Raw genomic sequence first — 27,427 nt, forward strand, 5'->3', positions numbered from 1 at the left:
GTTTGCTTAAAAAATAACTTTCATGAAATTATTAAACCTATTAATCAAGGATTTTGTGCAAAGGGGAAATGTCTAATTCCTGAGTTAATTTTCATGTGTGACATGCACACATAACCCATACTTTAAAAACAGGTTTCAAAGAATCTGTCCTAAAAATATTCCAATAGCCATGAGATTAAAGTAAATCATAAATAGATACAAGATAATATACAAGAAAACAACTTTCCATGAGTAGGAACCAGTAGGAAAAATCACTGTAAAGAATCAAGCCCATAGCCCTAGCTGGTTTGGCTCAGCGGATAGAGCACTGGCCTGCGGACGAAAGGGTCCCGGGTTCGATTCTGGTCAAGGGCACATGCCCGGGTTGTGGGCTCCATCCCCAGTAGGGAGCATGCAGGAAGCAGCCAATCAATGATTCTCTCTCATCATTGATGTTTCTATATCTCTCTCTCCCTCTCCCTCTCCCTTCCTCTCTGAAATCAATAAAATATATATTAAAAAAAAAGAATCAAGCCCACAAATACTTCAGATATTAAACTTTAAGAATCAGAATATAGCCCTGGCCAGTGTTATTGAGTGGTTAGAGCATTGGCCCACCACCAAAGGGTCACAGGTTAGATTCCTGGTCAAAAGCATATACCTAGGTTACAAGTTCAATCCCTGGTCCTGGTTGGGGTTCATGAAGGAGGCAACCAATGGATGTGTCTCTTAATTGATGTCTCTCCCCACCCCCACCCCCCGCCCGCTCTTCCACTCTCCCTCCCTTCCACTCTCTCCTAAAAAAAAAAAAACCCAAAATCAATGTCAAAAATAGCCTGGGGCATGGATTAACAAAAGAAACAAACAAACAACAACAAAAGAATCAGAATATAAAATAAGGCGCTTAACATGTTTAGAAAAATAAAAGAGGACATTCAATAGTATGACTGAGGAACATGAGACTAACTCAGTGATCAGGAAAATTTGTAAAGAAATTAATAGACTTGTAGAAATAAAATTATATAGTAACTATAATAACTGAAATTAGGAACTCAATGGACAAAATAAACAGCAGATTAGACAAAGCTGAATAGAGAATTAGTGCAAGAGGCAGTTTAAAAACAAAGGTAGAGAGCCCAGTTGGTGTGGTTCAATTGGTTGAGCGTGGTCCCATGCACCAAGAGGGCACCAGCTCCATTCCTGGTTAGAGCACATGCCCGGGTTGAGGGCTTGATCCCCAATAGAAGGTGTGAAGGAGGTAGCTGATCGATGTGTTTCTCTCATTGATGTTTCTATCTCTCTCTCCTTCTCCCTCTCTCTCTAAAATCAATAAAAACATTTAAAAAAGCAAGAAGATAAACAAGGAAAATATATACCTAGAGAAAGTAGAAAAATAAATGTAAGGTGATAGAAATAAATCATAACACATGAGAAATTGCAAAAATAGTAGATTAAACTTCGAAGTTGAAAGACAAAGACTGACATTCTAGAAAAGGCAAAACTATGGAGACAGTGGTTGCAAGGAGTTTGGAGGAGGGAGGGAGGGGGAACAGGTGGAGGGAGTTTGGAGGAGGGAGGGAGGGGGAACAGGTGGAGGGAGTTTGGAGGAGGGAGGGAGGGGGAACAGGTGGAGGGAGTTTGGAGGAGGGAGGGAGGGGGAACAGGTGGAGGGAGTTTGGAGGAGGGAGGGAGGGGGAACAGGTGGAGGGAGTTTGGAGGAGGGAGGGAGGGGGAACAGGTGGAGGGAGTTTGGAGGAGGGAGGGAGGGGGAACAGGTGGAGGGAGTTTGGAGGAGGGAGGGAGGGGGAACAGGTGGAGGGAGTTTGGAGGAGGGAGGAAGGGGGAACAGGTGGAGGGAGTTTGGAGGAGGGAGGGAGGGGGAACAGGTGGAGGGAGTTTGGAGGAGGGAGGAAGGGGGAACAGGTGGAGGGAGTTTGGAGGGAGGGAGGGAGGGGGAACAGGTGGAGGGAGCTTGGAGGAGGGAGGGAGGGGGAACAGGTGGAGGGAGTTTGGAGGAGGGAGGGAGGGGGAACAGGTGGAGGGAGTTTGGAGGAGGGAGGGAGGGGGAACAGGTGGAGGGAGCTTGGAGGAAGGAGGGAGGGGGAACAGGTGGAGGGAGTTTGGAGGAGGGAGGGAGGGGGAACAGGTGGAGGGAGTTTGGAGGAGGGAGGAAGGGGGAACAGGTGGAGGGAGTTTGGAGGGAGGGAGGGAGGGGGAACAGGTGGAGGGAGCTTGGAGGAGGGAGGGAGGGGGAACAGGTGGAGGGAGTTTGGAGGAGGGAGGGAGGGGGAACAGGTGGAGGGAGTTTGGAGGAGGGAGGAAGGGGGAACAGGTGGAGGGAGTTTGGAGGAGGGAGGGAGGGGGAACAGGTGGAGGGAGTTTGGAGGAGTGAGGGAGGGGGAACAGGTGGAGGGAGTTTGGAGGAGGGAGGGAGGGGGAACAGGTGGAGGGAGTTTGGAGGAGGGAGGGAGGGGGAACAGGTGGAGGGAGTTTGGAGGAGGGAGGGAGGGGGAACAGGTGGAGGGAGCTTGGAGGAGGGAGGGAGGGAGGGGGAACAGGTGGAGGGAGTTTGGAGGAGGGAGGGAGGGGGAACAGGTGGAGGGAGTTTGGGGGAGGGAGGGAGGGGGAACAGGTGGAGGGAGCTTGGAGGAGGGAGGGAGGGGGAACAGGTGGAGCGCAGGGATTGTTTCGTAGCCAAACTGCTCTGTATCATACTGTACTGGCAGAGACATGTGATTACACATTTTCCAAAACCCACAGAACACACCACAAAAAGAATGAACTCCAACGTAAACTATGAACTTCAGTTCATAATAATTTACCAATATTGGCTCATCAATTATAACAAATATACCACAGTAATGCAAGATGTTAATAATGGTGGAAGTTGTGGGGGTAGGAGTCCGAGGAGGTACTAGTATAGGGGAACTCTGTACTTTCTGTTCAATTTTTCTGTAAACCTAAAATTGCTCTAAAAAAATAAAATCTATTAACATTTTTAAAGGATAAAGATAGTGGTTCCATGGGTAGGGGAGGGAAGGATGAATAAATAGGCAGATCACAGAGGATTTTTAGGGCAGCGAGTGAAACTTCTCTGTATGATACTGTAAGGGTGAGTACATATCATTATACATTTGTCCAAACCCATAGGATCTACCACACCAAGAGTGAGCCCTACTGTAAACTATGGACTCTGGGTGATAGTGATGTGTCCATGTATGTTCATCAATAGTAATGAATGTACCACTCCAGTGGGAAATGATAATGGGGGAGGCTGTGTGCATGTGAGGTCAGGGGGTTTATGGGAAACCTCTGTACTTTCTGCTCAATTTTGCTATGAACCTAAAATAGCTCTAAAAAAGAAAATCTAGTTTTAAAAAATCACATAAAACTGTCTAAACAACTTGTAAGTAAACTGTTCCAAACGCCTCAATTTGATGAATCAATTAAAGACTTATGGTTCTTAACAATAAATTAAAAAGGCAAAGATGGTGAGGATTCAAAACTAACAAGCAAAAACTGCCAGATCTTGGTTTCAAGGGACATAACTAAAACATAAGGACACAAATATTTTTTTAATTTTAAAAATGTTCTTTAAATTTGAAAATAACCTTTTCAAATTACGATAGAACACATATCAAGGTTTTTATATCATGGTCTTACTGCTTTGTAACATTTCTTTTAGAAATATATTGAGATTTTATGTAGCTTCTCGGTTGCTTTTTATCTCTTCACACTGGAATAGTTTGTCTTCTTTAGTAAAGTATCAACACTTTGAGGATGTAGACCAGTTTTTTACTTTTTTTTTTTTTAACTGAAACCAAAGTTTATTGGGAGGAGCCAGTCCTGGAAAAGGTACATATAGCTAGGGTCCCAGGAGCAGCCCGTGTCCAGAGCTTCTTCTCCATGTTACAGGTGTGAGTAGTTCAGCATCCAAGCTAATTAAAGTCCATTAGTTCATGTGTGGAGGCCCACATGGCCATAGCCACGTGTGTGATGAGGATGTGCTTCCCACAACAGGGACCTCAGGTGTCTATTGTGCCCTGTGCTGGGGAGAAGGGGCCTTTCCATGTTTTTAAATCCTACATAACACTGTGTAGTTGTGAAATTTATTGTATCCAAAACACTATTTGCAAATTTTATACATTCAATAAATATTGTTAATCCAGTTCATTTGAAATGAGTCCTAGTAAATAGTTAACTGATCTCATGTTTGACTTTATAGCTCATCAATATTCCAAAAGTTAACATATTTAATCTCCCCAAAAAGAAGAAAAAGAAATGGAAAAGATAGCCTCAACTATTAAAACAAAGCATTTTGGAAATTTTACCTGTTAAATCAACCTATCTATGTTAGAAGTGAAACAAAACTAAACACAGAGTATTTAGGTTGAAATGACATAATATCAGACATTCTCTTTAAAGTATTTCACCAAAAACCATAGGGAAGATAGCTGTTAATAACAATTGTTGGAACTGGACGAAGGATACATGAGGGTTCATTATACTCTTTAATTTCATATATGTTCGAAGCTTTATATCTTTAACAAATGTTTTTTAAGAAGTAAGCAAAACAATACTTACAAAGTTTCATATATTTTTCACTCTTTCTGAAAAGTGCATTAGGGCTGTTTTTTGTTTGAAGAAGAAAGTCAAGACTTTTCTTAGGACCAAACAGCATATTCAGCCCAATAATTAGCATCACTGTCCCTATCAAAAGAGAAAGAATATATTAGACGATATTACATCTTAATCCAAGAATCCTTCCTATGATAAATACCAGAGGCCAAGATTTCAGTGACATGGGCACATCCTGAGAATTCGGTTATTAAGTTCATTTATCTCAGTTCCTAAGCAGTTGCCCTAGCAGTACTTTCGATCATGGGGATGATCGTAAGCAATCAGCTCAGTGGAACCCTGATGGATTTCTTTTAATTTCCTCAGTGTTTCCTTAGTTGTTGGGTTGCTGAGCATGTGCATCGCTATTGACCGGGCAGAGGGTGGAGCTCAGAGAGAGGAGCCTTCTGAACAGCCTTAAGGACTCAGGCTTCTCCACGTGGCACAAAGGAGGCCAGGTAGGTTCTCAACATGGCAGTGTTCCTGGCAACAATTCTGGCCTGGGATGTGGGTGTTCTGGGCACTGGCTCCCCACAGAGTGTGCATGCTGGAACACACGGTGCCAAAGACGTGGGCCAACAAAGTTGAGTTCCGTTGGGATGCATTGTGATGTAGCTTGCATGGAAAGTTTACGTACTTCTAAGGTGGTACCGAATTATGAGTGGAAACGGAGGTATGACTGAACAATATATCAATTAGGAACTGTCAAGTAAAAGTCAGGTTTAGGCAGCAGGCTAACAAAACAGAACAAAACAAAATTATGTGTCATTTCCAGGAAATAGCAGGAGAAACCCAGACAATAACTAGTTTCTGATTGAATACACATTCTTTTCAATTGTATTAAAAGCTACTCTGAAAATTACCAAGATTTCTTAATTTTGTGGCCTTATCAATATAGTGTCATGCTTACTAAAAAAAATAATAATTCTTACTTAAGAAGGCACTCAAAAAGCACATCACGCATAACACTCTGAAGAAGTAAACTTAAGCTCAGAACAGCTCTTACTTTCATTTGTGCTCTCCACATGGCAGACCCCTAAGCAAGCTGGAGGAAGGAAAGAGCAGGGCATTGCACAGGAGGACAGAGCAGGACAGAGCACACACACCTGAAAGAAACCAGAAGAAATACCAAGTTCGCAAAGCCAAGGTTATCGAGGAGGAAATGCAGCAATGGGTTTCTCAAATCAGATGAGAGCTTGAATTCACCAGAAATATCAAATTCTTAACAATCATTTTAAATATTTCATGTCATTTTAATATATATATATATATCCTATCTAATAAAGAGGAAATATGCTAATTGACCCTCACGCCATCACAAAGATGGTGGCACCCACAGACAACAAGGAGGGGATATGCTAATTGACTGCCACGCCCTCAAAGATGGCAGCACCCACAGCCACAAGATGGCAGTGCCCAGGCCCCTCAGCCCCTCAGCCGCCCAGGGCCAGCCCAAGGCACAGGCAAGCCTCGGATGGCAGCTGCCCAGGGCTGGCCCGAGGCTCAGGTAACCAGGGCCGGCTGAGGCTTGCGCTGCCAGCAGTGGCAGCAGCAGAGGTGTGATGTGGCGTCGCCTTCCCCTGATTGCTGGGTTGCCTCCTGCCCCTGAGGGCTCCTGGATTGTGAGAGGGGACAGGCCGGGCTGAGGGACCCCCCCCCCCCCCTCCAGTGCATGAATTTTCATGTACCGGGCCTCTAGTGTGTGTGTGTGTGTGTGTGTGTGTGTGTGTGTGTGTGTGTGTGTATATATATATATATATATATTCCAAATCAGCCTCTCCTAACAGATGTCTGGCTCATGGAATAGAAAAACGTATGTGAAAATGTCCAAAGTAGTTGGATGTTTACCAGGGGCCCAGGGGAGACGGCGAAGGAACTCGGGTAGAAGCCCAGATATGCAGCACTCACCCCCAGCTGCACTTCCACAGGTATTTGTTTAATTTTATCTACGGTGTTTCCCCCACTACTCTGAGGCTTCAGGTGGGCAAGGGCACTATGTCTTTTAAGTCTCCAGCACCTGGCACTGTGCTTGGAACACAGGAGGTGCAATCATTTTTTTAATGAGTAAATGAACAAATGGAAAAATGAATGAATGCACAAACAAGAACTGAATCCCTACTAACATGTTTCGGCTCTTCACTTTTTCAAAGGTTTTATCCTTGAAGCATCTGACATATTTTACTTAAACTAAAATGATAAGCAACATTTGATTTATTTTATACATCAGTAATTTCATCATTGCCAGCAAACAATTTTTAAAGTACTAAACTGGGATGGGTTTATGAAATTTTAATTATGGCACATAAGTTCATAGCCACTGAAATGAAAAATGTATTTATCTTATGATTTGGGAATTTATCATTTACACTAAGATTCACATATGCAAAATATATTTTATGGGTAAAAATATAGTAAATAAAAATCACAGATAAAATTCAAAAGAAGTAAAAAAAAAAATCACAATTCCCAAAAAATGTATACACACTTTGACAGATAATAGCTCAATGGATGTTTCTTTCTTTTCAGGTTTAACCCATTGGAATTAAAAAATTATTCAAAGTGTGTATACATCTTTTGGGACACCCTCTTTCTCAGCATATCATAAATGCAAGTGTTACCCAGTACCTCTTTTATACTTTGTTATGAATTAAACTTGTTTTTCACAACTAATTCATTTAAAAGGGCTTTGTAGTAGTAAGTATTATTGCAACTCAAATGAATAAAGAATTTTGTTTTAAGTAGTAATTTAGACATTTCTCCAGTGTTGTTTTGTTTTTAAATCAAGAGACTCTTTCAATGAGACAGGCCAGATCATCCTGTTTATTTCCACGTGTCGTGTAAAGTGCTAACTCCCCGTCTTGAAGGGATTTTTGCCAGTAGTTACTAGTTTAATCCAGACCCTTATACCGTACTCACCCAAAAGCACATCTGATCTTTCTCTAGCGTAGACACCTCCCGGGACAAATTTAAAAGCTGTGCACCATGCACAGAAAAATGTATCTAGAAGATAAACTATCATGGCAATGGTCATGGTTTTCCCAGGGTTTGACCCTGAGCTGATAAGGTGTCCAAGCACTTGAGGCCACATGGACGCTGTGAAGAGCGCGAGCACGCAGCCCGAAAGAGCGGCTGCCCACGTGGGCAAGTACAGAAGACCAGCTGCCGAGGCCGCTCCTGTTTTTGAGAGAGAAAAAGAAAAAGAATCAGACAGGAAAGCAGTAATAGTCTCTTCCATTTCTCAAAAATAAATAAATAATTGACAAAGAAAGAATGATGCGGTGTGTGATCTCGCCGGAATATATATACAATAAATAAATAAATAAATAAATAAATGAATGAATGGGTGGGAGATGGATATCAGCTTATGGGATGACCAATGTATAGCCATTGAGAGCCAGAAGGGACCTCAGGGGCAGACTGGTCCAATCTTCACACTAATGAGAACATGAGGTCTGGAAAGGTTAACGTGTCTTGCTGGAGGTCACACAGTGAGTTACTTGTACAACCCGAGGTGGAATGTGGGTCCAGTGAACCCCCGTCCTGTGATATTTCCTCAGGAATGGTGAGGAGAAGGAAGAAGGCATTTTTAGATTACTTGTGCTATGATCCTAAGATCAATAAAAACTGAACTTACCTGCAATACCAAAAACATGTCCATTTAATTTAACTAGCGAGGTCCAGGACTTAGACAACATGTTAGAGTCAGTGTGGTTTCTAGAATGTTTTTGTTAAGGAGCGTTCTAAAGGCATTTCCTTCCATTTAAATACTGCCCCTTGTTCTGTAGTAAGTACGTTGGCTTTCCCCAAGATCATGCTGTAGACATGCTGCTTTAGCAAGTCTGTGGTCCGCTCATCCCTTATCCAGCAGCGTGGGGGGTTTGGGCGCTGTGCAATCTGCCTGCTCCACAGCAGACCCTTAGCAAATGTCGGCTCATTTGTTGAGCCAATCCCAAGGAAATATAACAATTCTCCCACTTCCTGTGAAATCAGCTTTGAGAAAGCATATCAGGGTCTTATAGCACCCAATTTTAAAGCTGTCAGTATAACACTTTTTAAAAATATATATATTTTTTGTTATTGATTTCAGAGAAGAAGGGGAGAGAGAGAGAGAGAGAGAGAGAGAGAGAGAGAGAGAGAGAGAGAGAGAGAGAGAGAGAGAAACATCAGTGATGAAAGATGAAAGAGAATCATTAATCAGCTGCCTCCTGCACGCTCCCCACTGGGGATGGAGCCTGCAACCCGGGCATGAGCCCTTGACCGGAATTGAACCCAGGACCCTTTAGTCTGTAGGCCGATGCTCTATCCACTGAGCAAAACTGGCCAGGGCACTATAACACTTTTCCATAGAATATGACTTTTCTAGACATTTCAATCAATGTATCGTTGTGATCCACCCTTCAAGGTGTCTGCAGCAAACTCCTCAATGCTCAGGGCAAGAACTCCAGAAAAGCCAGCAGACAGAGCAGGAAGTGGCCCCAGCCAGCTTCTTAGTGCCACATGGTTCACACCCATTAGTAAGCTCCACCTGCACCGTCACAGGACAATGCCATGTGACTATTTCTCCGGCTTCAAAAGACCACAACACCTGTAAACAGGAGAAACAGATCCCAGGGCCCTCTACAACTCACAGACTTTAACTCCACATGAGACCATTCTACATGTAGATCTGACAACGGTTATTTTAATAACAGAAAAACATTTTTTCATCTTGAAATTTTAAAAATACAGAACTGTAAGGAAGCAATTAAGAATTGCCAAAACTCTGATGTATTTCTCCTAATCTTTTTCCATGTCTATATGGTAGAATTTTTACTTAAATGGAACCATACCCTATATTGTGGATTATATTCTGCTTCTTATGTGACATTATATCAAGAACGTTTTCTCATGTTATTCATTTTTTGCCTAAAACATTTTGTGTATATATATTCCGGCGAGATCACACACCGCAATATAAGCAGCCATGTTCCTGTGGATGGCCACATAGGAAGCTTCTGACCCTGTGAGGGACAACATTCTTTCTTTGTCAATTAATCTCTGACTACAGCTCTGATTATTTCCTTAAAACAGGTTCTTAGAAATACAATTACTGTGTCAAGAGGTAAAGGCATTTTAAAGAGTCATTACCTGTGGTCACTGCTTTCCTGAAAGGTGACATGTGTCCTTTTCCCCCAGAAACCTTGCCAAATATATCCCCTTTTGAGCCCTGAACAAAGTTACCTTTTCTAAAAATCTTTGCCAAAATAATGAGGAAAAACAGTATCATAATCTAAATTACATGTATTTATTAGTGAGATTAAAATTTTTTAAAATAAATCTTTATTGTTCAGATTATCACAATTGTTTTTCTTTTTCCCCCCATAGCTCCCCTCCACCTGGTTCCCACCCCACCCTCTGCCCTTACCCCCCACACTGTCCTCATCCATAGGTGTACGATTTTTGTCCAGTCTCTTCCCGCACCTCCCACACCCCTTTCCCCCTGAGAATTGTCAGTCCACTCCCTTTCTATGCCCCTGATTCTATTATATTCACCAGTTTATTCTGTTCATCAGATTTTTTATTCACTTGATTTTTAGATTCACTTGTTGATAGATATGTATTTGTTGTTCATAATTTTTATGGTTACCTTTTTCTTCTTCTTCCTCTTCTTAAAGAATACCTTTCAGCATTTCATATAATACTGGTTTGGTGGTGATGAACTCCTTTAGCTTTTTCTTATCTATGAAGCTCTTTATCTGACCTTCAATTCTGAATAATAGCTTTGCTGGGTAGAGTAATCTTGGTTGTAGGTTCTTGCTATTCATCACTTTGAATATTTCTTGCCACTCCCATCTGGCCTGCATAGTTTCTGTTGAGAAATCAGCTGACAGTCGTATGGGTGCTCCCTTGTAGGTAACTAACTGTTTTTCTCTTGCTGCTTTTAATATTCTCTCTTTGTCTTTTGCTCTTGGCATTTTAATTATGATGTGTCTTGGTGTGGTCCTCTTTGGATTCTTTTTGTTTGGGGTTCTCTGCGCTTCCTAGACTTGTAAGTCTATTTCTTTCACCAGGTGGGGGAAGTTTTCAGTCATTATTTCTTCAAATAGGTTTTCAGTATCTTGCTCTCTCTCTTCTTCTAGCACCCCCATAATTCGGATGTTGGTACGCTTGAAGTTGTCCCAGAGGCTCCTTACACTATCTTCATATTTTTGGATTCTTTTTTCTTTTTGCTTTTCCAGTTGGGTGTTTTTTGCTTCTTTGTATTTCAAATCTTTGACTTGATTCTTGCAATCCTCTAGTTGCTGTTAGATCTCTGTGTAATATTTTTTATTTCAGTCAGTATATGCTTAATTTCTAGTTGGTCCTTTTTCATATCTTCGAGGGTCTCGCTAAATTTATCAGCCTTTTCTAGAAAATTCTTGAAAAACCTTATAACCGTGGCTTTGAACTCTATATCCAGTCATTTGCTTTCCTCCATTTCTTTCATTTGTTACCTGTTTCTTTGTCTCCACATTTTGGCTGCTTCCCTGAGTTGATAGAGTGGCTTTGTGTGCTAGGTGTCCTTTAGGGCCCAGTGGCTCAGCCTCCTCAGTTACCTGAGGTGGACACTCTTGGTACACCCCTTTGTGGGCTGTGTGCACAGCCTTGTTGTAGTTAAGCCTTGATTGTTGTTGGTATCACTGGGAGGAATTGACCTCCAGGCCAATTGGCTGTGAGGATCAGCTGTGTCTACACTGGGAGAACTTCTGTGCTGGAGACACTCTTATGAGACAAGAGTGTGTCCCTTATGGATCTGAGGAGTTGTAATCTGGATGATCCTACTCTGACCCCTGGGTACACTGGCTCTTGGATCTCCAAGGAGGTGCTATTTTAGCCTCTGCCTGAGGCCACCCAGCAGGAGCTACGGAGAGATCTGCAGATTCCTCTTCTTTGTTTTGGTTTTGGAGGTGCCCAGATGAGACCCAGCTGTGAAGCAATGCAAGCTGCTGCAGGGCCTTGGGCCTTCTTTTTGGTGTTCTGGGTCTCACTGACTCAGCTGCAATTTGTTAGGTAAGATTAGAATTCAAAGGACCAGGCTATTCATATGCAAAAGCCTCTGCGCTCAGCTTGGATGGGGCAGAGTCTCAGGGCAGAGCAAGCAGCAATGGCTTCGTGGGGCGGGATCTCAGGGCGAAGCAAACAACAATGGCTTCCCGTCCGCCCTGCCCTAAGAGGCCCCTGGTTCTCAGTGTTCTGTGGTAATCACTGCAACCACCTCTGAGAGAAAGCCGCCCTCGAGTTCGCCCACTGCCAGACAGTCCAGTTTTTCTCCCGTATGAGTCTGGGTCCCCAGAGTCTCACCCAGAACTGGAGTTCAGAGCAGTTGGGAGCTTTTATCTCCCTCCCGCTTGAGAAAGCCAGCCGCATACTCAGTGGCTAGATTTCTGCATGCACGCGCCTCCATACCTCTACCTTCCACACCTCCTCTGAGTCTCAGTGTGCTTTTCTCTTTCCTTCTAGTTGTAGAATTTCCACTCAGCCAGCCTTCCTATGGTTCTGGATGATGTCCGTTTTGTCTTTTAGTTGTAGTTTTTAAATTGTGCGAGGCAGCAGTTTAGGTGTTTGCCTATGCTGCCATCTTGGTTTCTCTCTTTGAGACTTTGATTTTTTATTTCTGTGTAACTTCCTGGCTTGCTCTGAGTAACTGCTTCTTCAGCCTCCCCACCCACAACGCGGCCGGGCGCCCCAGAACGGCGAGGACTCAGCGCTGGGATGGGCCTTGTGGACACGCTGTGCTGGGGGAACCAGTGCTGGTCCCTTTGCACTGGGCTTCCGAGATTAATTTTTTTTTTTGTTTACAGGCTTACAACGACTAATTTTTAAAAGAATGATTTGATATTCTAAGGACATGAGAATAACTGTTTCTTCTGTCTTAGCACAGAGAATTATCTGGAGGGAAAGATAATTTCCCTCTTCAAATTTCCCTCGGCTGTTACTGTCTTGTTAAAATTTATCTATTTTTACATAGGCTATATATTTTTAAATCCACAAAAATTGTACTTTTAGGAGAAAACAAGATGACAGCATAGGTAAACACCTAAACTGCTGCCTCACACAACAATTTCAAAACTACAACTAAAAGACAAAACGGACATCATCCAGAACCACAGGAAGGCTGGCTGAGTGGAAATTCTACAACTAAAAGGAAATAGAAAAGCACACTGAGACTCAGAGGAGCTGCAGGAGGCAGAGGTACTGAGACACGCACGTGCGGAGAGGACTGGCAACTGAGTGCACGGCGGGCTTCCTCAAGCGGGAGGGAAACAAAAGCTCCCAACTGTGCTGAATTCCAGTTCCCGGCGAGACTCTGGGGACCCAGACTCATACGGGGTGAAACTGGACTGTCAGGAAAGAGAAAAGCACACTGAGACTCAGAGGAACTGTGGAAGGCAGAGGTACCGAAGCACGTGTGCGGAGAAGGCGGGCAACTGAGTTCGCGGCTGGCTTTCTCAGTGGGGTGGGGGACAAAAGTTCCCGACTGCATTGAACTCCAGTTCTGGGCGAGACTCTGGGAACCCAGACTCATTCGGGGAGAAAATGGACTGTCTGGCAGCGGGTGGAACTCGAGGGCGGCTTTCTCTCAGAGGTGCCTGCAGCGATTACCATGGGACACTGAGACACAGGGGCCTTTTAGGGCAGGGCTGATGGGAAACCAATGCTGTCTGCTCCGCCCCGAGACTCTGCCCCATTCAAGCTGAGCACAGAGGCTTTTGCAAATCTTCTCCCATAAGGGTGTCTCCAGCACAGAAGTTCTCCCAGTGTAGACACAGCTGATCCTCACAGCCAATTGGCCTGGAGGTCAATTCCTCCCAGTGATACCAACAACAATCAAGGCTTAACTACAACAAGGCTGTGCACACAGCCCACAAAGGGGTGTACCAAGAGTGTCCACCTCAGGTAACTGAGGAGGCTGAGCCACTGGGCCCTATAGGACACCTAGCACACAAAGCTACTCTACCAACTCAGGGAAGCAGTCAAAATGTGGAGACAAAGAAACAGATCACAAATGAAAGAAATGGAGGAAAGCAAACGACTGGATATAGAGTTCAAAACCACAGTTATAAGGTTTTTCAAGAATTTTCTAGAAAAGGCTGATAAATTTAGCGAGACCCTCAAGGATATGAAAAAGGACCAACTAGAGATTAAGCATACACTGACTGAAATAAAAAAAAATATTACACAGAGATCTAACAGCAGACTAGAGGATCGCAAGAATCAAGTCAAAGATTTGAAATACAAAGAAGCAAAAAACACCCAACTGGAAAAGCAAAAAGAAAAAAGAATCCAAAAATATGAAGATAGTGTAAGGAGCCTCTGGGACAACTTCAAGCGTACCAACATCCGAATTATGGGGGTGCCAGAAGAAGAGAGAGAGCAAGATACTGAAAACCTATTTGAAGAAATAATGACTGAAAACTTCCCCCACCTGGTGAAAGAAATAGACTTACAAGTCTAGGAAGCGCAGAGAACCCCAAACAAAAAGAATCCAAAGAGGACCACACCAAGACACATCATAATTAAAATGCCAAGAGCAAAAGACAAAGAGAGAATATTAAAAGCAGCAAGAGAAAAACAGTTAGTTACCTACAAGGGAGCACCCATACGACTGTCAGCTGATTTCTCAACAGAAACTATGCAGGCCAGATGGGAGTGGCAAGAAATATTCAAAGTGATGAATAGCAAGAACCTACAACCAAGATTACTCTACCCAGCAAAGCTATTATTCAGAATTGAAGGTCAGATAAAGAGCTTCATAGATAAGAAAAAGCTAAAGGAGTTCATCACCACCAAACCAGTATTATATGAAATGCTGAAAGGTATTCTTTAAGAAGAGGAAGAAGAAGAAAAAGGTAACCATAAAAATTATGAACAACAAATACATATCTATCAACAAGTGAATCTAAAAATCAAGTGAATAAAAAATCTGATGAACAGAATAAACTGGTGAATATAATATAATCAGGGGCATAGAAAGGGAGTGGACTCACAATTCTTGGGGGGAAAGAGGTGTGGGGGGTGCGGGAAGAGACTGGACAAAAATCGTACACCTATGGATGAGGACAGTGTGGGGGGTAAGGGCAGAGGGTGGGGTGGGAACCAGGTGGAGGGGAGCTATGGGGGGAAAAAAGGAACAATTGTAATAATCTGAACAATAAAGATTTATTAAATTTTAAAAAAAGGAAAAAAAATTGTACTTTATAAAGGCTATCAATTCAAAATTTGAAAGGTACAAGAGAGTCCTTCTGACCATTGTCACCCACTAGTTCCCCATCGTGAAAACAACCAATGTTGGCATTTTCTGCATTCTATGCGTAGGAAGAAATATATATGTATGCACATGTCTCTTCGTGTACACCAGTGGTGGCATATGGCACGCACTCTTAGTCACTTTGCCTTTTTCACTTAATTGTATACCTTAACTGTTTTTTTGTTTGAGAGGAGTCTCCTGAGTAATTACAACATCAGGAGTCTTCCAAATCTTTACAACATCTAAGACACCAAACAGAATTAATGATAATAGAATATTCCAATAATATTTGTAATGTCTACCATGTTCATTTTCAAAAGATCAACTTTTTCATACAATAAAATTATAGGCACACTGTCTAGTACACTGGGGTCCTCTGAATGTGTTTAGTACATTTATGTCTTTTTTAAATAGAACTTTGATTTTACTAATTCAATTGCCATCAAGATTTCAAGCTCTTTGCATTTATGTCATTCTACTGGTCATTGCCATAGTTAATTTCATGCTGTGATCCAACTGGGACTTCCAACTTCAACCACACAATGAAAAATATGATTTCTTTTTCTACACTCTGCTTTAGGATGTGATTTCCAGAGATGAATCAGTGAAAAGTGGGCACCATCTCTAGATAATTAAGTCTGAACCCAACGTATTTCAGGTGAGCAGATCAGAGAGGGAGAGGAAGCATGTGAATTATGGCCCTGCTTTCCTCTCTGTTGCAAAGTCTATTAAAGGCCTCCAATCTGTTTGCCCCTAGAGTCTTTTAAACTACCATGTAATACTCCAGAGAGACCGCAACACTAGATTAGATTTGACTCTCAAGGGTATGACCTTACTTACTTATCTGCAGAGGTAAGTCTAAGCATAGCACTGTGAGTTCACAGCTTTTCTCTTCTGTAACTAAAAGTTGATATGTCTGTTTAAAATGAAGCTGCTACTTACCTGCCCCATAAGCATGTTGCTTCTGTTCCATGAAAAAAAGCATGATATAAATGTTTAACAAACTTTCACTGTGCTCCATGTGCCTTTTCCCAATTGCATGCAGATTAAGAAGCTATGTGTGCTCATTGCACACTCAGCATTAGCAAAATTATCTGATCCTTTTCTCAAGGACTCTCATGAGGCATCTCTCTGATGAGAAGAAAGGTTACTCCAATATTCACATACACGTCCTCCGACCCCACAGGGAACGCCTACCAGAAAACACACAAGCGGGTAAAAACAGCTCAAGGCGACTGCAACAGTGCACTCACACAGCCCTGGGAGGACGAGGGCCCGGCCATCCTCATTAACTGAGCAACCTACTGGATTTCACGTACATCGCCATGCAAGGGGATGGCACTTAGGGGCACAGAAATGTGCTTTTTATGTTATTCAATCCACATCTATTACCAGTACACAGATTCTCACATATCTACACATCATCTCTCCTGCTTAATTAGTATATGAAAAGGCATCTCTCCTGACAGAAACCAAATATACTATGCAGATAGGGAATGCAGGCCTCATTATGAAGTCCCAAAGGAGGGCATTCCTGAAAACCAGAGAAGCAAGGAATCTAGGAGAGGGAGGAGGTCTGGCAACAAGGCAATGTTCAACCCGCCATCTCCTCAGACCTTCGGTAAACCTGAAGGCACCCGACACGCATGTCTTAGGTAAGTCGTTTGGGAGATGGGGGAGATCATGCAAGCAGAGTCAGGACAGAATCAGACAGCTACAGGAGGAGAGGCGAAATGAAATAGGAGGAAGTGGAATCTGGAGCCAGCTGTCATTGGCAGTCACGGTGACAGATGGGTCACAGGGGCTGCAGCTGGTTGTAATAGCACATGGCTGCCTTGGTCATCTCCATCCAGTCTAGATGCACGTGCTTGCAAGTAAATTGGGCAACCAAGCTGAACACCTGGCATACCTGCAGGTAAACTCCACATACCTGTAACCCACCAGAGTAAACTGGTACCCGGGAACCATGAACAAGTGGAAAGCATCAACCCGCTCACCAAAGCCAGCAGAATTGCACCTCTGTGGGAAAAGGAAAAAAAAAAAAGACATGCCATAAGACTTCTGACATTATTAATATTTCATTGCCTCATCTGTGAAAAAAAAAAAGTATCTCTTACCTCTGGGTACACCCAAGGGATAATATGAGATATTGAGAGCCCATGGGAACCCATATTATACACAGTCAGAACTCTGACTTTAAGTAAATCATATGTGCAGTCTCATGCTCAGTAAAGGAACTAAGTTTTCTCAGACTATTATAGTCCAAACTGGCCATGTGACTCATTTTAAATGACTCTGCCAAAGACAAAAATAAAAAGTCATTGGGAATAATTTTTATTTAGTTTGCCTCTTCTCTCCTCTGCCTCAATAATGCCTTTATCTGCAGTCTCTGCCTTGCTGGGACCTGTGTCAGTTGGATAAGTAAATGATAGTTGTGTATTTTTAAAACAATCACACACTTTCAATCATTTGCTAATTTGGCAAAAACTTGTAGGAGGAAAAAAAATAATTTAACTAAACTTTTGTGGGGAAATCCAGCAGCAATAGCAGCAAAGACAGGGCACTCAACCAAGCAGCTGTAATATAAATTAGCACTTACTACCCTGTAGGCACTGTTTCAGATTTTTACTTTTAATTACATTAGCTCATGTAATCCTCCTGAGTTTGTGGGTAAATGCTATTATTATTTGCGGAGGAGGACACTGGGGGAAAGAGCACGTAAGTAAGTGGCTGTGGTCCTACATAGCAACGCACGTAGGACAGAGAATCCCAAAAAGGCGCTCGGGCTCTGGAGTGAGGCTCCCAGCTGCTATCCTGCCCGTCCCCGCATCCTAAGGTTAGAGATCGCCCTGGGTCCACAGAAGACCAGATGTGACAAAAGGCCATGGAGGACACTGTTGATCTTTTTCTATCCCCAATTCAACAACAATGTTTATGAGGACCCACTATGTGCCAGGCTGGAGACACACCCATGAATAAAGATCCCTTTCCTCCATAGGAGTCACGTTCAGTGCGGGAAGGGGGACAGACAATAAATATAATTAACCAGTAGTGCAGAATATCAGAAGCTGGAAAGTGCTATGGAAGAGTAAGAGTAACCGGGTCAGGAGGCCTGGCGTGGGCTGATGGGAAACCGGAACACATGACTAAGACAGTCTGTCCTGCTCCCTCATCATCCCAGAGCATGCAGTCTGAACGTCTGAACGATCCTTCAGTTTCCCAGGGTCCCTTCAGCATCGTTCCCTTAAGTGAAATCTAGTGAATTTTCTAAAGCAATTCCTACTATGATGGTGCAACATTTCTCAAACAGGGGTTCTGAAAAACACCAGTTTTTGAGATGTGAATAGGAGTTCTAAAGAAGGAATGCCATGTTTCAATATGTTTAAGAAACTCTCAAGAATTTCTAATAGACTCATTTGCCTTGTGAAGCACAACGAAAGGAATGTGAGATGCAGTATTTGATCTGAAACTTTTTTTTCCTCTCAGAGTACCTACAAACATCTCAAGAAATCCGTGTTCCACAGAACATAGTTTGGGAATGCCGGTCTCGTGAGTTACATCTCCATTTTCAATGTCTTGCCCGACATATAGAATTACAAAATATCTGAAAAGAAAGCTGTCATTGTACAGTGAGAAAACAGCCAGGGATGTCACGTGATTGGTCCAAAGTTGAATATTAGTTCCTTTTCTCATTCCCTGCCCTCAGGAGTATGGTGTCTAGAAAGGAAGAAATAACTGTCATAATTTGTTTTTTAATTGTAATACAGAATAATAAAAAAAGATATGTGGGGTGGAGATCCAAGCGAGTATGTGGCATAAAGGAATCCTTGGGAGAGTCAGAGAAGATTTCACAAAGGAGATGCATGAGCTGGTTTTGAAGGTTGAGTAAGCGCTTGCCAGGATATCAAGACAGAGAAGGTAACCCAGACAAGGACGAGCACATAACTGAGATGGAGGACTGGAACAGTCCGGTACTTCTAAGGAACTGAAAGTGATGTCAGCCCAGGGGAAGCACAGGGATAAGATAGAGAGCAGAGAGCATTTGTAAAAGTAAGGCGGGGGAGGGTGTGTGTGCAGATCCTGTCTCTGTGACCTGATATGGAGGGGAGCGGGATCTGAAAGGTTTTAAGCAAGGGAGGGATGGAGTCAGATTTGCATTTTCGAGAGCTCACTCTGGGGCAGTGTGGAGAAGGCCACACCAGAGAGAGACCATTAGAAGACAATAGCATGGCCTGGGTGAAAGATGGTGAGGACTCCACTAAGGCAGATATGATTGCAGACAGGGAGGAAAGTATAGATTCTTTCAGAGAAGCAGTAGAACTGACCGAACATAATGCCCAATTGGATTCAGAAAAGGAAGAAGACTCAGAATCGCAGGATGACTTGGCAGAGTGAACCAAGGCATGGAGGAGGAAGAACATGTTTGGGGACCGGGAACTGCTGAGTCCAGATGCGGATATACTGAGCCTGAGACATCTGCAGGATATGCCCAGAGGTTTGCCGGGGGCAGTTTTTTTTTACATGTATCCAAATATGGGAATTTCAGCACTTTAAGAGAAAACATAGCTGAGGCAGATGTTTTAAAGGTCCCTCCAATCTTTTAACATGAATGGCTGGACCTCACTGCAGGAGGTAGGATGTGCCAGGAAGAGTAGAGAGAGAATAATGAGGACCAAGCACATGGACCAACACTTAAACTCAGGACTGCTGACTCTGGGATGCCCCAGGGCTGCAGCAGGTTCCAAAGTACCAGAGGATGCAGAGATCTCCCAGGGCTTTCGTCCTTTGCAGAGAATCAAGATCTATGCCCAGGCTGCCAACCCAGTCCCTCATCAGGGCACTCTGGTCTCATCCTACCAAATGCCCAACTGTAAGGGGAAGTGGGGGAGGTTTCTGGAGAAAATGGCCAGGGAGTGCCATGCCTTCCCTGCCACTGAGCATGGTCTTCTGTGCGGGGATTCCTCAGCGTTTCAGGATGCCCGTGCAGGAGCTCCCAGAACCTCCCGCTTGGCTGTGCACAGCCCTCAACCCTCCCTCATTCACCTCACAGCAATCCTGCAGTGTTGGCCAATACTCTCTGTCTCCTCCGTCTCCAGAGAGCACAGTAATGGCATGCGACATTTCTAATGTCTAAAGGAAGCAGAGTAGGAAATATCTGGCCAGCACAGATCTAGCTGCTCAACAAAGAAGGTACTTCTTTCTTCAACCACAACAAACCCAAACTCACCCAAATGGGTTAGGATCTGGCCCTCGATGGGGATGCCCACTCACTGCCCATCTGGAAACAAGAGAGACTTCTCCAAAAATCCAGTGGGTGAGGAACACAAGACTGCCAAAGGCAGCCCCTGCCAGCAACCAGTGAGGCCTACAGGCCATCCCTTTGGCTGCCTCGCTGGTCTTTTTCCCCTCAGGCTTACTGCAGTCACCATCTAGAATAAAAAATAATGGAAAAGGCCTGGTTACATGGAAATGTACCCTCTACATTTAACAGACTTTCAGTGAATAAGAAATGGTACCTGGCTTCCAGGCGTGTACTTTAGAAGGGGGATGATACAAGCAACTGTGATACAAAGCAGAGCTAGTTGGTGGGAGAGCTTGTTTTAGGCAAGCCAGATCAGGAATGGTTTAGGGAGAACCAAGCATCTTGAAATTTGACAAGTGAAAATGCCGAGAAATGCTGAAAGTCAGTTACTTCATGTGAAGTTAACAGTAGGAACAAAACCAAATGTAGGAAAGAGAATAGTATGCTCAGGGAACAAAGGAGCAGAATATTTCTAGGACTCCAGGCTGCTTCTCCCCAAAAGAACAGGGCTCTCATCTGAACCCCTGTAGTCAGAGTAACAGAGTGCATCGACTGAGTGGTGACTCTGCTGAGCCCTGATCTGAGCCTGAGTTTCCACCTTTAGATATTAGTGTTTTATAAAATATAAAGCACATATTAGTGCACTAAACCAAGTTCTAAATGTTCTAACTAATATTACTGTCACTTGACCAATTTACTTGCATGATGTTTCTCTAGTCTCACTACCCCCAGCCCATGCTAGAATCAGGGCCAAAGGGGAATTACACAAGCACTTTGTTCATGGTGAGCCAAAATCCTCTAAACTTCCATGAATCTGTGAGATCTGTCCTTGTATTTACAAAAGAACAGTGAGTCATTGAGAGTCACACAAAGAGCCAGGGGCAAATTAATTAGAACCTGGTAACACTTCTCCCTTCTTTTCAGAAGGGTGTTGAGTTAGCCTATGAAGCAAGCATCCAAGTTTGGTATGTGTCTATCACCAGAGACAGGTGATTTGAACAGTGGTGAGAATATGCAAGATTTCCTTCTTTTCAAGTTTCAGATTTAGAGTTTAATTATCTTTGGACTCCTAGAAATAAAAACCCAGGAAGTTCCCACAGCCCTAGCTCACAAATAACTTTCCATTGTGAAGGAGATACACTGGGGTCAGAGGGAGAGGGAGGAAGGACGCCACCATGGAGAGCCCTGTCCAGAGAGGAAGAGGAGGAAGATGGGCTGTAAGCCAGCCAGGAGCACAGGGCCTGGTCTACCCTCCCTCTCCACCGCGATACAAGCCAGAGACAGCTTTTTATTGTCACCCACTGTACTAGCAAGGAAAAGGTTCCTTCTGCTTAGATAATAGTCCACTGACTGGGCCTGTTACTATCTCAGAGGGAGAAAAAGTTAAAAAAGATAAATAGTTCAGAAGGACTATTATTATCTTTCCAAGATATGTTACATTTAGATCAGAAATATAAACTAGGCAAGAGAGAATATCCCTAAATAAATTCAGCATACACTTACCTGTGGAAATGCGATCAAGTGTTGCTATGGTACTTAACGTTAGTATCACCCTGTTAGACATCTGATAACTCCAGATTGGGTTTAGTGAAGTGTACCATATGCGGAGAACAACAAGAAGAATCTGTCCCAAAATGAATCCCCAGATTCTGAGGTACCTGGAAGTGCAAACGTATTTTTTTGTTTGTTTGTTTTCTGCCTCTGGTTGTTTCTTTCTTTCTTTTTTTAATTTATCTTTATTGTTGAAAGTGTTTTTAATGACTTTTTGTGTGCTTTCAATGAACTGCATCCATCATGAATTTCATACTTTCATAGAATGAATATATGAAATAGTCTGATTTTGGTAATTTGCAGTAATATACATGTCTTAGCCTTTATCTAGCCCATTATCTAGGCAACTTGTCAAAATTCCTTCATTCTCAAAACATTATTAAGACTGACGGCAGGTGGGGCATGAGTGGGGGGTGGAGGATAATGGGGGAATAAGGACACATATGTAAAAAAATAGTAATAAAAATAATAAAAAAAATAAAGAGTGACGGCAGGTATTCACACCCTGATCTTGGCTACAAGGCCGGATGGAAAGTAAATACAATAACCTGGAACTCTTGGTCCCAACTTCCCCTTTGGTAACTGATCACTACACTTATTTTTTTATTTTTCAAAGTTTATCTTCATTGTTGAAAGTATTACAGATGTCCCCCTCCTTTTTAAAATATGTTTTTATTGATTTCAGAAAGAGGAAGGGAGAGGGAGAGATAGAAACATCCACGATGAAAGAGAATCACTGATCGACTGCCTCCTGCACACCCCCTACTGGGGATCGAGCCTGCAACCCAGGTATGTGCCCTTGACCAGGAATCAAACCTTGACCTCCTGGTTCATAGGATGACATTCAACCACTGAGCCACACGGCTGGGCTACACTTATTTATCTATAGGTTCATAGGACTCGAACCATACCTTTGCAAACCACTTCCTGTCCACCATGTCACAGCTTGCACTATCAGTGAGGAAGACACACCAAGCGCAAGGACCACCAGCCGAAGTTCAGCATTTGGAGCCTGGAAGGAGGCTATGCTGCCTACAAACAAATTACAGAGAGTTAAGTATTTCTGGCAGCCACACATTGGTACTCGGTTCTCTGCTTTGCATCACTGCTGTGTCTGATACCATTTTAATACTCAGGAAGAGAGAGTTAATGTAAAATTGTGTGTGTGCATAAATCTTTTCAAAAATTTATCAAGATTATAATTCATACCATATTATTTACCCCGTTAAAGTGTACAATTTTATGGTTTTTTATATATTCACAAAGTTGAGTTATTATTACCGCTATCTAATTCCGGAATATTTTCATCCCCCCAAGAAGAAATCCATATCTGTTAGCCATTACTGCCTTTTCTTCTCCCCCACCCCCAGCTCCTAGCAATCATCATCTACTTCCTGCTCATATAAATGTTCCTATTTTAGAAATTTCATATAAAGGAATCATAAAATATGTAGCCTTCTATGACTGGCTTCTTTCACTTAGCATAATGTTTTTGAGGTTCATCCATGTTGTAAAATGTTATCAGGACATCTTCCCTTTCATGGCTGAATAAAATTCCATTGCATTTTTTAAAAATATATTTTATTGATTTTTTACAGAGAGGAAGGGAGAGGGATAGAGAGTTAGAAACATCTATCAGCTGCCTCCTGCACATCCCCCGCTGGGGATACATGCCCTCGACCGGAATCGAACCTGGGACCTTTCAGTCCGCAGGCCTACGCTCTATCCACTGAGCCAAACCGGTCAGGGCAAATTCCATTGCATTTTGTTTATCCATTCATCAGTCAATGAGCACTTGGGTTGTTTCCACTTTTGGGCTATTATAAATAATGCTGCTATGAAGATTTGTGTACAAGGTCTTGTGTGAACATATGTTTTCATTGTTTTAGGTAAATGCCAAGAGTAGAGTTGATGGGTCATAGGATAGATGACATTTTAATGATCTGACAAACTGTTTTCCAAAGCAGCAGCACCATTGTACATTCACCAGCAATGTGTGACTGCTCCAATTTCTCTGTACCCTTGCCAACACTTGTTATTGTCTATTTTTTTTATAGCCATTCTAATGGGTCAAAATCTTTAAGGTAAAAAATAACCCAAATTGCCCTAGGTGGTTTGGCTCAGTAGATAGATCATCAGCTTGCGGACTAAAGGGTCCCAGGTTCGATTCTAGTCAAGGGCACATGCTCAGGTTGCAGGCTCCATCCCTAGGGGAGGGGAGTGTGCGGAGGGAGGGGGGGTGTCATGCAGGAGGCAGCTGATCAATGATTCTCACTCATCATTGATGTTTCTATCTCTCCCTCTCCCTTCCTCTTTGAAATCAATAAAAATATATTTTTAAAAATAACCCAAATCAATAGAAGTATGAACTAGATACATTCCTGGAAGTGGAAATGCTGGATGAAAGAGTATGTACACATTTGCAATTTTGACCAAAATTGCTAAATTATCCTTCACAGAGGTTTGCCAAATTAGATTCACACCAGCAGTGAATGAGTGTCTGCTTCCCATCTTTACAATACAGTGTTATCAGACTTTATTTTTTTGCCAATCCAATAGGTAAAACTATACATAACTATATTGTGAGTACAATTTGTATTCTACACATTTTAGTACATTTTTAAATAAATAATTATATTTCATTTCCAGTAAACTGATGGTAGCCTTTGCCCCCTTTTCTATTGAGTTGTTGGTCCTTTATTTATTAATTTGTGAAAAACCATATATTAGGGAAATTAGCCCTTTGACGTTGACTAAAAGAATTGCAAATATTTTTCCTACGTTGTTGTTTGACTTTGCTTACTAGAGTTTTGGTCATGCATAATTTTCATATTTTTATGCAGTGTCATTTAACAATTTTAATGGTTTCTGAGTTTTGTGTCATATTTTTTTTGGGGGGGACGAATACAATATATTCAAGAGTTGAACTGTTTACCAAGGTTTCTTTCCCCTTGTCATTTCATGATTTTTAAGCTTTACCAATCTGATAGGAAAATTAGTAATGTAAAATACATTGGCTTTTTGTCTATTCTTCCAATTTTACTAAAACTCTTGAGGTAGCAGTAAGAGAAAGAGAACTATTTTTTCTAATTCAAACATTTAGCATTCAAAGAACAGTCGACATTTTCCATTTGATTTTTAACTAAAAATAAAACGTAAAGAAATACTTTCAAATATTTACCAACAGCAGTTATCCGCAGCAGGGTTAGCACCCACTTCTTCTTAACCAGCTTCCAGAAAGAAGCAATTACCAGGAACATCGGAGAAAGAAAAGCTATGCCAAAAACTTCAAGCCCGGTGAGTTCCAGTGTTTGCAAAGGAAAGTAATAAATCATCGGAGGCAGGTCATGCCAGAGAGACCAAGTAACGTATCCTAGAAGAAAAAGACTTTTCAGAAAAGACCAAGTGTAACTTTGTCATCGTTTCACACAGTAACCCCGCCCCTCCACTAGGTCGTCCCTGTAGTAAAGACTCTTCATTTGGAACACCCGGGTTGAATTGGGTTTCCTGTCAGGACCTTGACTGACAACATTTCCTTACCTAAGTTGACTTTCAGAATGAGAAATATGAAAACCGACAAGAGCAACAAGCAGCAGACTCCCTCCTTCCACCCTAGACTACACGGATAGGCAGGTCGGTTAGTCAACATTTTCTTGAGTGTAGACTGTTTTAAACCCAACCCTTAGGAAACAGAATGGGGCAGTGGGATACCCAGATCTGAAGTCAGTTTCATTTCTGCCAACGACTTTGAAATCTACAATAATGATAATTAATGCTTACCTTGTGCTAGGTTCTGTGCTAAGGATTTACACACATCATCTCCCTTATTCCTCACACAACCCATGTCCTATGAGGTTGACATTATTTCTTACTCTTCACTTACAAATGCAAAACAAGTTTATCCTGCCTTTGCTGCTTTTGTGACTTTAGACAGTTGTCTAAAGTCACAAAAGCAGCAAAGGCAGGATAAACTTAAACCCACACAGTCTAGCTCCAAACGTAGCTTTCTAATGACTAAGTGTATTAACTTTCTCCCAAGTTACTTCTCAGCCTCCTTTTCCTTTCTTTTTAAAAATTTTAAAAAATGTTTTTAATGATTTTTAGAGAGAGAGGAAGATAGAGGGATAGATAGAAAGATGGATGAGACAGAAACATCATTAATGGGCTGCCTCCTGCACACCCCCTCCTGGGGATGGAGCCCCCAGCCCAGGCATATGCCCTGACCAGTGACCTCTTGGTTCATCCGTTGACGCTCAACCACTGAGCAACACCGGCCTGGCTCAGCCTCCCTTTCTTAAAAAGCAAAATAGCACTTTTAAGAGTTCAGCTTAAATGAGATCAAGTACAAGGAGTACCTAGCACCCTAGGTACTTGCTGCCAGTCGCTTTACATGGCCGTACTCATGAGATACAGACTGAGGCAGAAACATGGGCCCTCTGAGCATTACCAGCTCCCAGAAAATCAAGCTCTCAGCGAGGCGCCCCTCCCGGGCCAGAGGGATGCCTGTGTCATGTCGAGCAGCGAGATCCCAGCAGTCTCCCAGCGTTTGTCTAGGAATTCTGATTTTAATCATACAGCTCCAACAGAATTACAACAGTCATTGCTCGTGGGATTTTTTTTTTTTTGTAAAGCTACTAAATGAGCTCATGGGACCCGAGTTCTATGCTTTTCGCCAAATGCCCACATGTGCAGCCTCCGCCACCAAGGCCACCCGTGCCGGGCCCGCACCAGCAGCAGCAGCTACTGCCCATGCGCTCACCCACAGCCGCCGGAGGAACGGGTGCCCCTTTTCTTCTGAGTTTTAAGTTAAACATAAAGGTCACGGGTGGGGAGGAGGGCGGCTCCGTGGAGCGGGCGGTACCGGCCGCGCGAGCTCAAGGCCGACACGTGGAGAATGCGCGCGCCTTCGGGGGCAACCCCACGCGGGCGTGGGAACCTGGAGGCACCGGTTCCCGCAGGCGCCTTGCTGAGTCCTCGGCCTCGGAACCTCCCTCTGGGTCTTTTCTTTTCCCCCTGCGCTAGCAAAGGTTCCCAGGGGGCGATAAGCATCTCTCCTCTGGGCACTGAGAGCGCTTTTCTTCCTCGCGGGGCTCAGCCAGCCCTCCGAGCGCGGCGGCTCCGGGCAGGGCCGGGGGGAACCAGGAGGAGCCGGCCCCCGCTAGCCCGCGGCCAAAGCGGCCTCGGCTTACCCAGCCAGGTCTCCAGGAGGACTTCTCTCCACAGGTAGCGCATGGCCGCGGCGTGGGGCGGCGCTTTCTAGGAAAGCAGGAGAGGGCCCGCCTGCCGCGCGCACCCCACGACCCCGCCTGTTGCCGCGTCCTCCTGGGCCCTGCGTTCGCGCCCGCGTCCTCTCGCCAAGTCCGCAGCCGCCTTCGGGCCCCGGTGCCCAGCTCAGACTTGGGTGGGGCGGCAGCCTCCGCCCGGCCACACCCAGACCAGCCCGCCTGGCCTGGCGCCGCCAGTGCCCGCTCCGCTGCCACCGCCGCGGGCGCCTCGCGTCCCCAGGTCCCCGTGCCGCCTGCGCTGCCATAGGGACAGCACTCTGCAGAGGACATGCGCGCGAGCATGGCGACCTGAGGGCCCCCGCCGTCGGGCAAAGTCCGCCGGCTCCCGGAGCCACCCCGGGATGGAGCGCCGCCAGCGCACAGGAGGGCAGGAACGAGTGCAACTGGGACTGTAAGACCCCCAAAGGGACCCTTACTCTATCTCAC

At 43.7% G+C, this 27,427-nt stretch overlaps 1 protein-coding gene across 1 annotated transcript in view; it reads right to left on the bottom strand.

The window, feature by feature from the left end:
• The window catches only part of CWH43 (cell wall biogenesis 43 C-terminal homolog), a 47,980-nt gene extending 20,761 nt beyond the window's left edge, over positions 1-27,219 (bottom strand). The window contains exons 1-8 of the mRNA XM_080688408.1: positions 26,906-27,219; positions 24,898-25,089; positions 22,628-22,748; positions 21,669-21,823; positions 20,091-20,292; positions 16,794-16,882; positions 7,513-7,770; positions 4,564-4,689 (exon numbers count right to left, since the gene is read on the bottom strand). Of these exons, the coding sequence (XP_080544534.1) occupies positions 4,564-4,689; positions 7,513-7,770; positions 16,794-16,882; positions 20,091-20,292; positions 21,669-21,823; positions 22,628-22,748; positions 24,898-25,089; positions 26,906-26,948 (1,186 nt within the window). The 5' untranslated portion in view covers positions 26,949-27,219. The remainder of the gene's footprint in view (positions 1-4,563; positions 4,690-7,512; positions 7,771-16,793; positions 16,883-20,090; positions 20,293-21,668; positions 21,824-22,627; positions 22,749-24,897; positions 25,090-26,905) is intronic.
• Positions 27,220-27,427: the final 208 nt, after the last annotated feature.

Source organism: Plecotus auritus, assembly GCF_963455305.1.
Source record: "Plecotus auritus genome assembly, chromosome: 1".
In the NCBI taxonomy this organism is placed as follows: Eukaryota; Metazoa; Chordata; class Mammalia; order Chiroptera; family Vespertilionidae; genus Plecotus; species Plecotus auritus.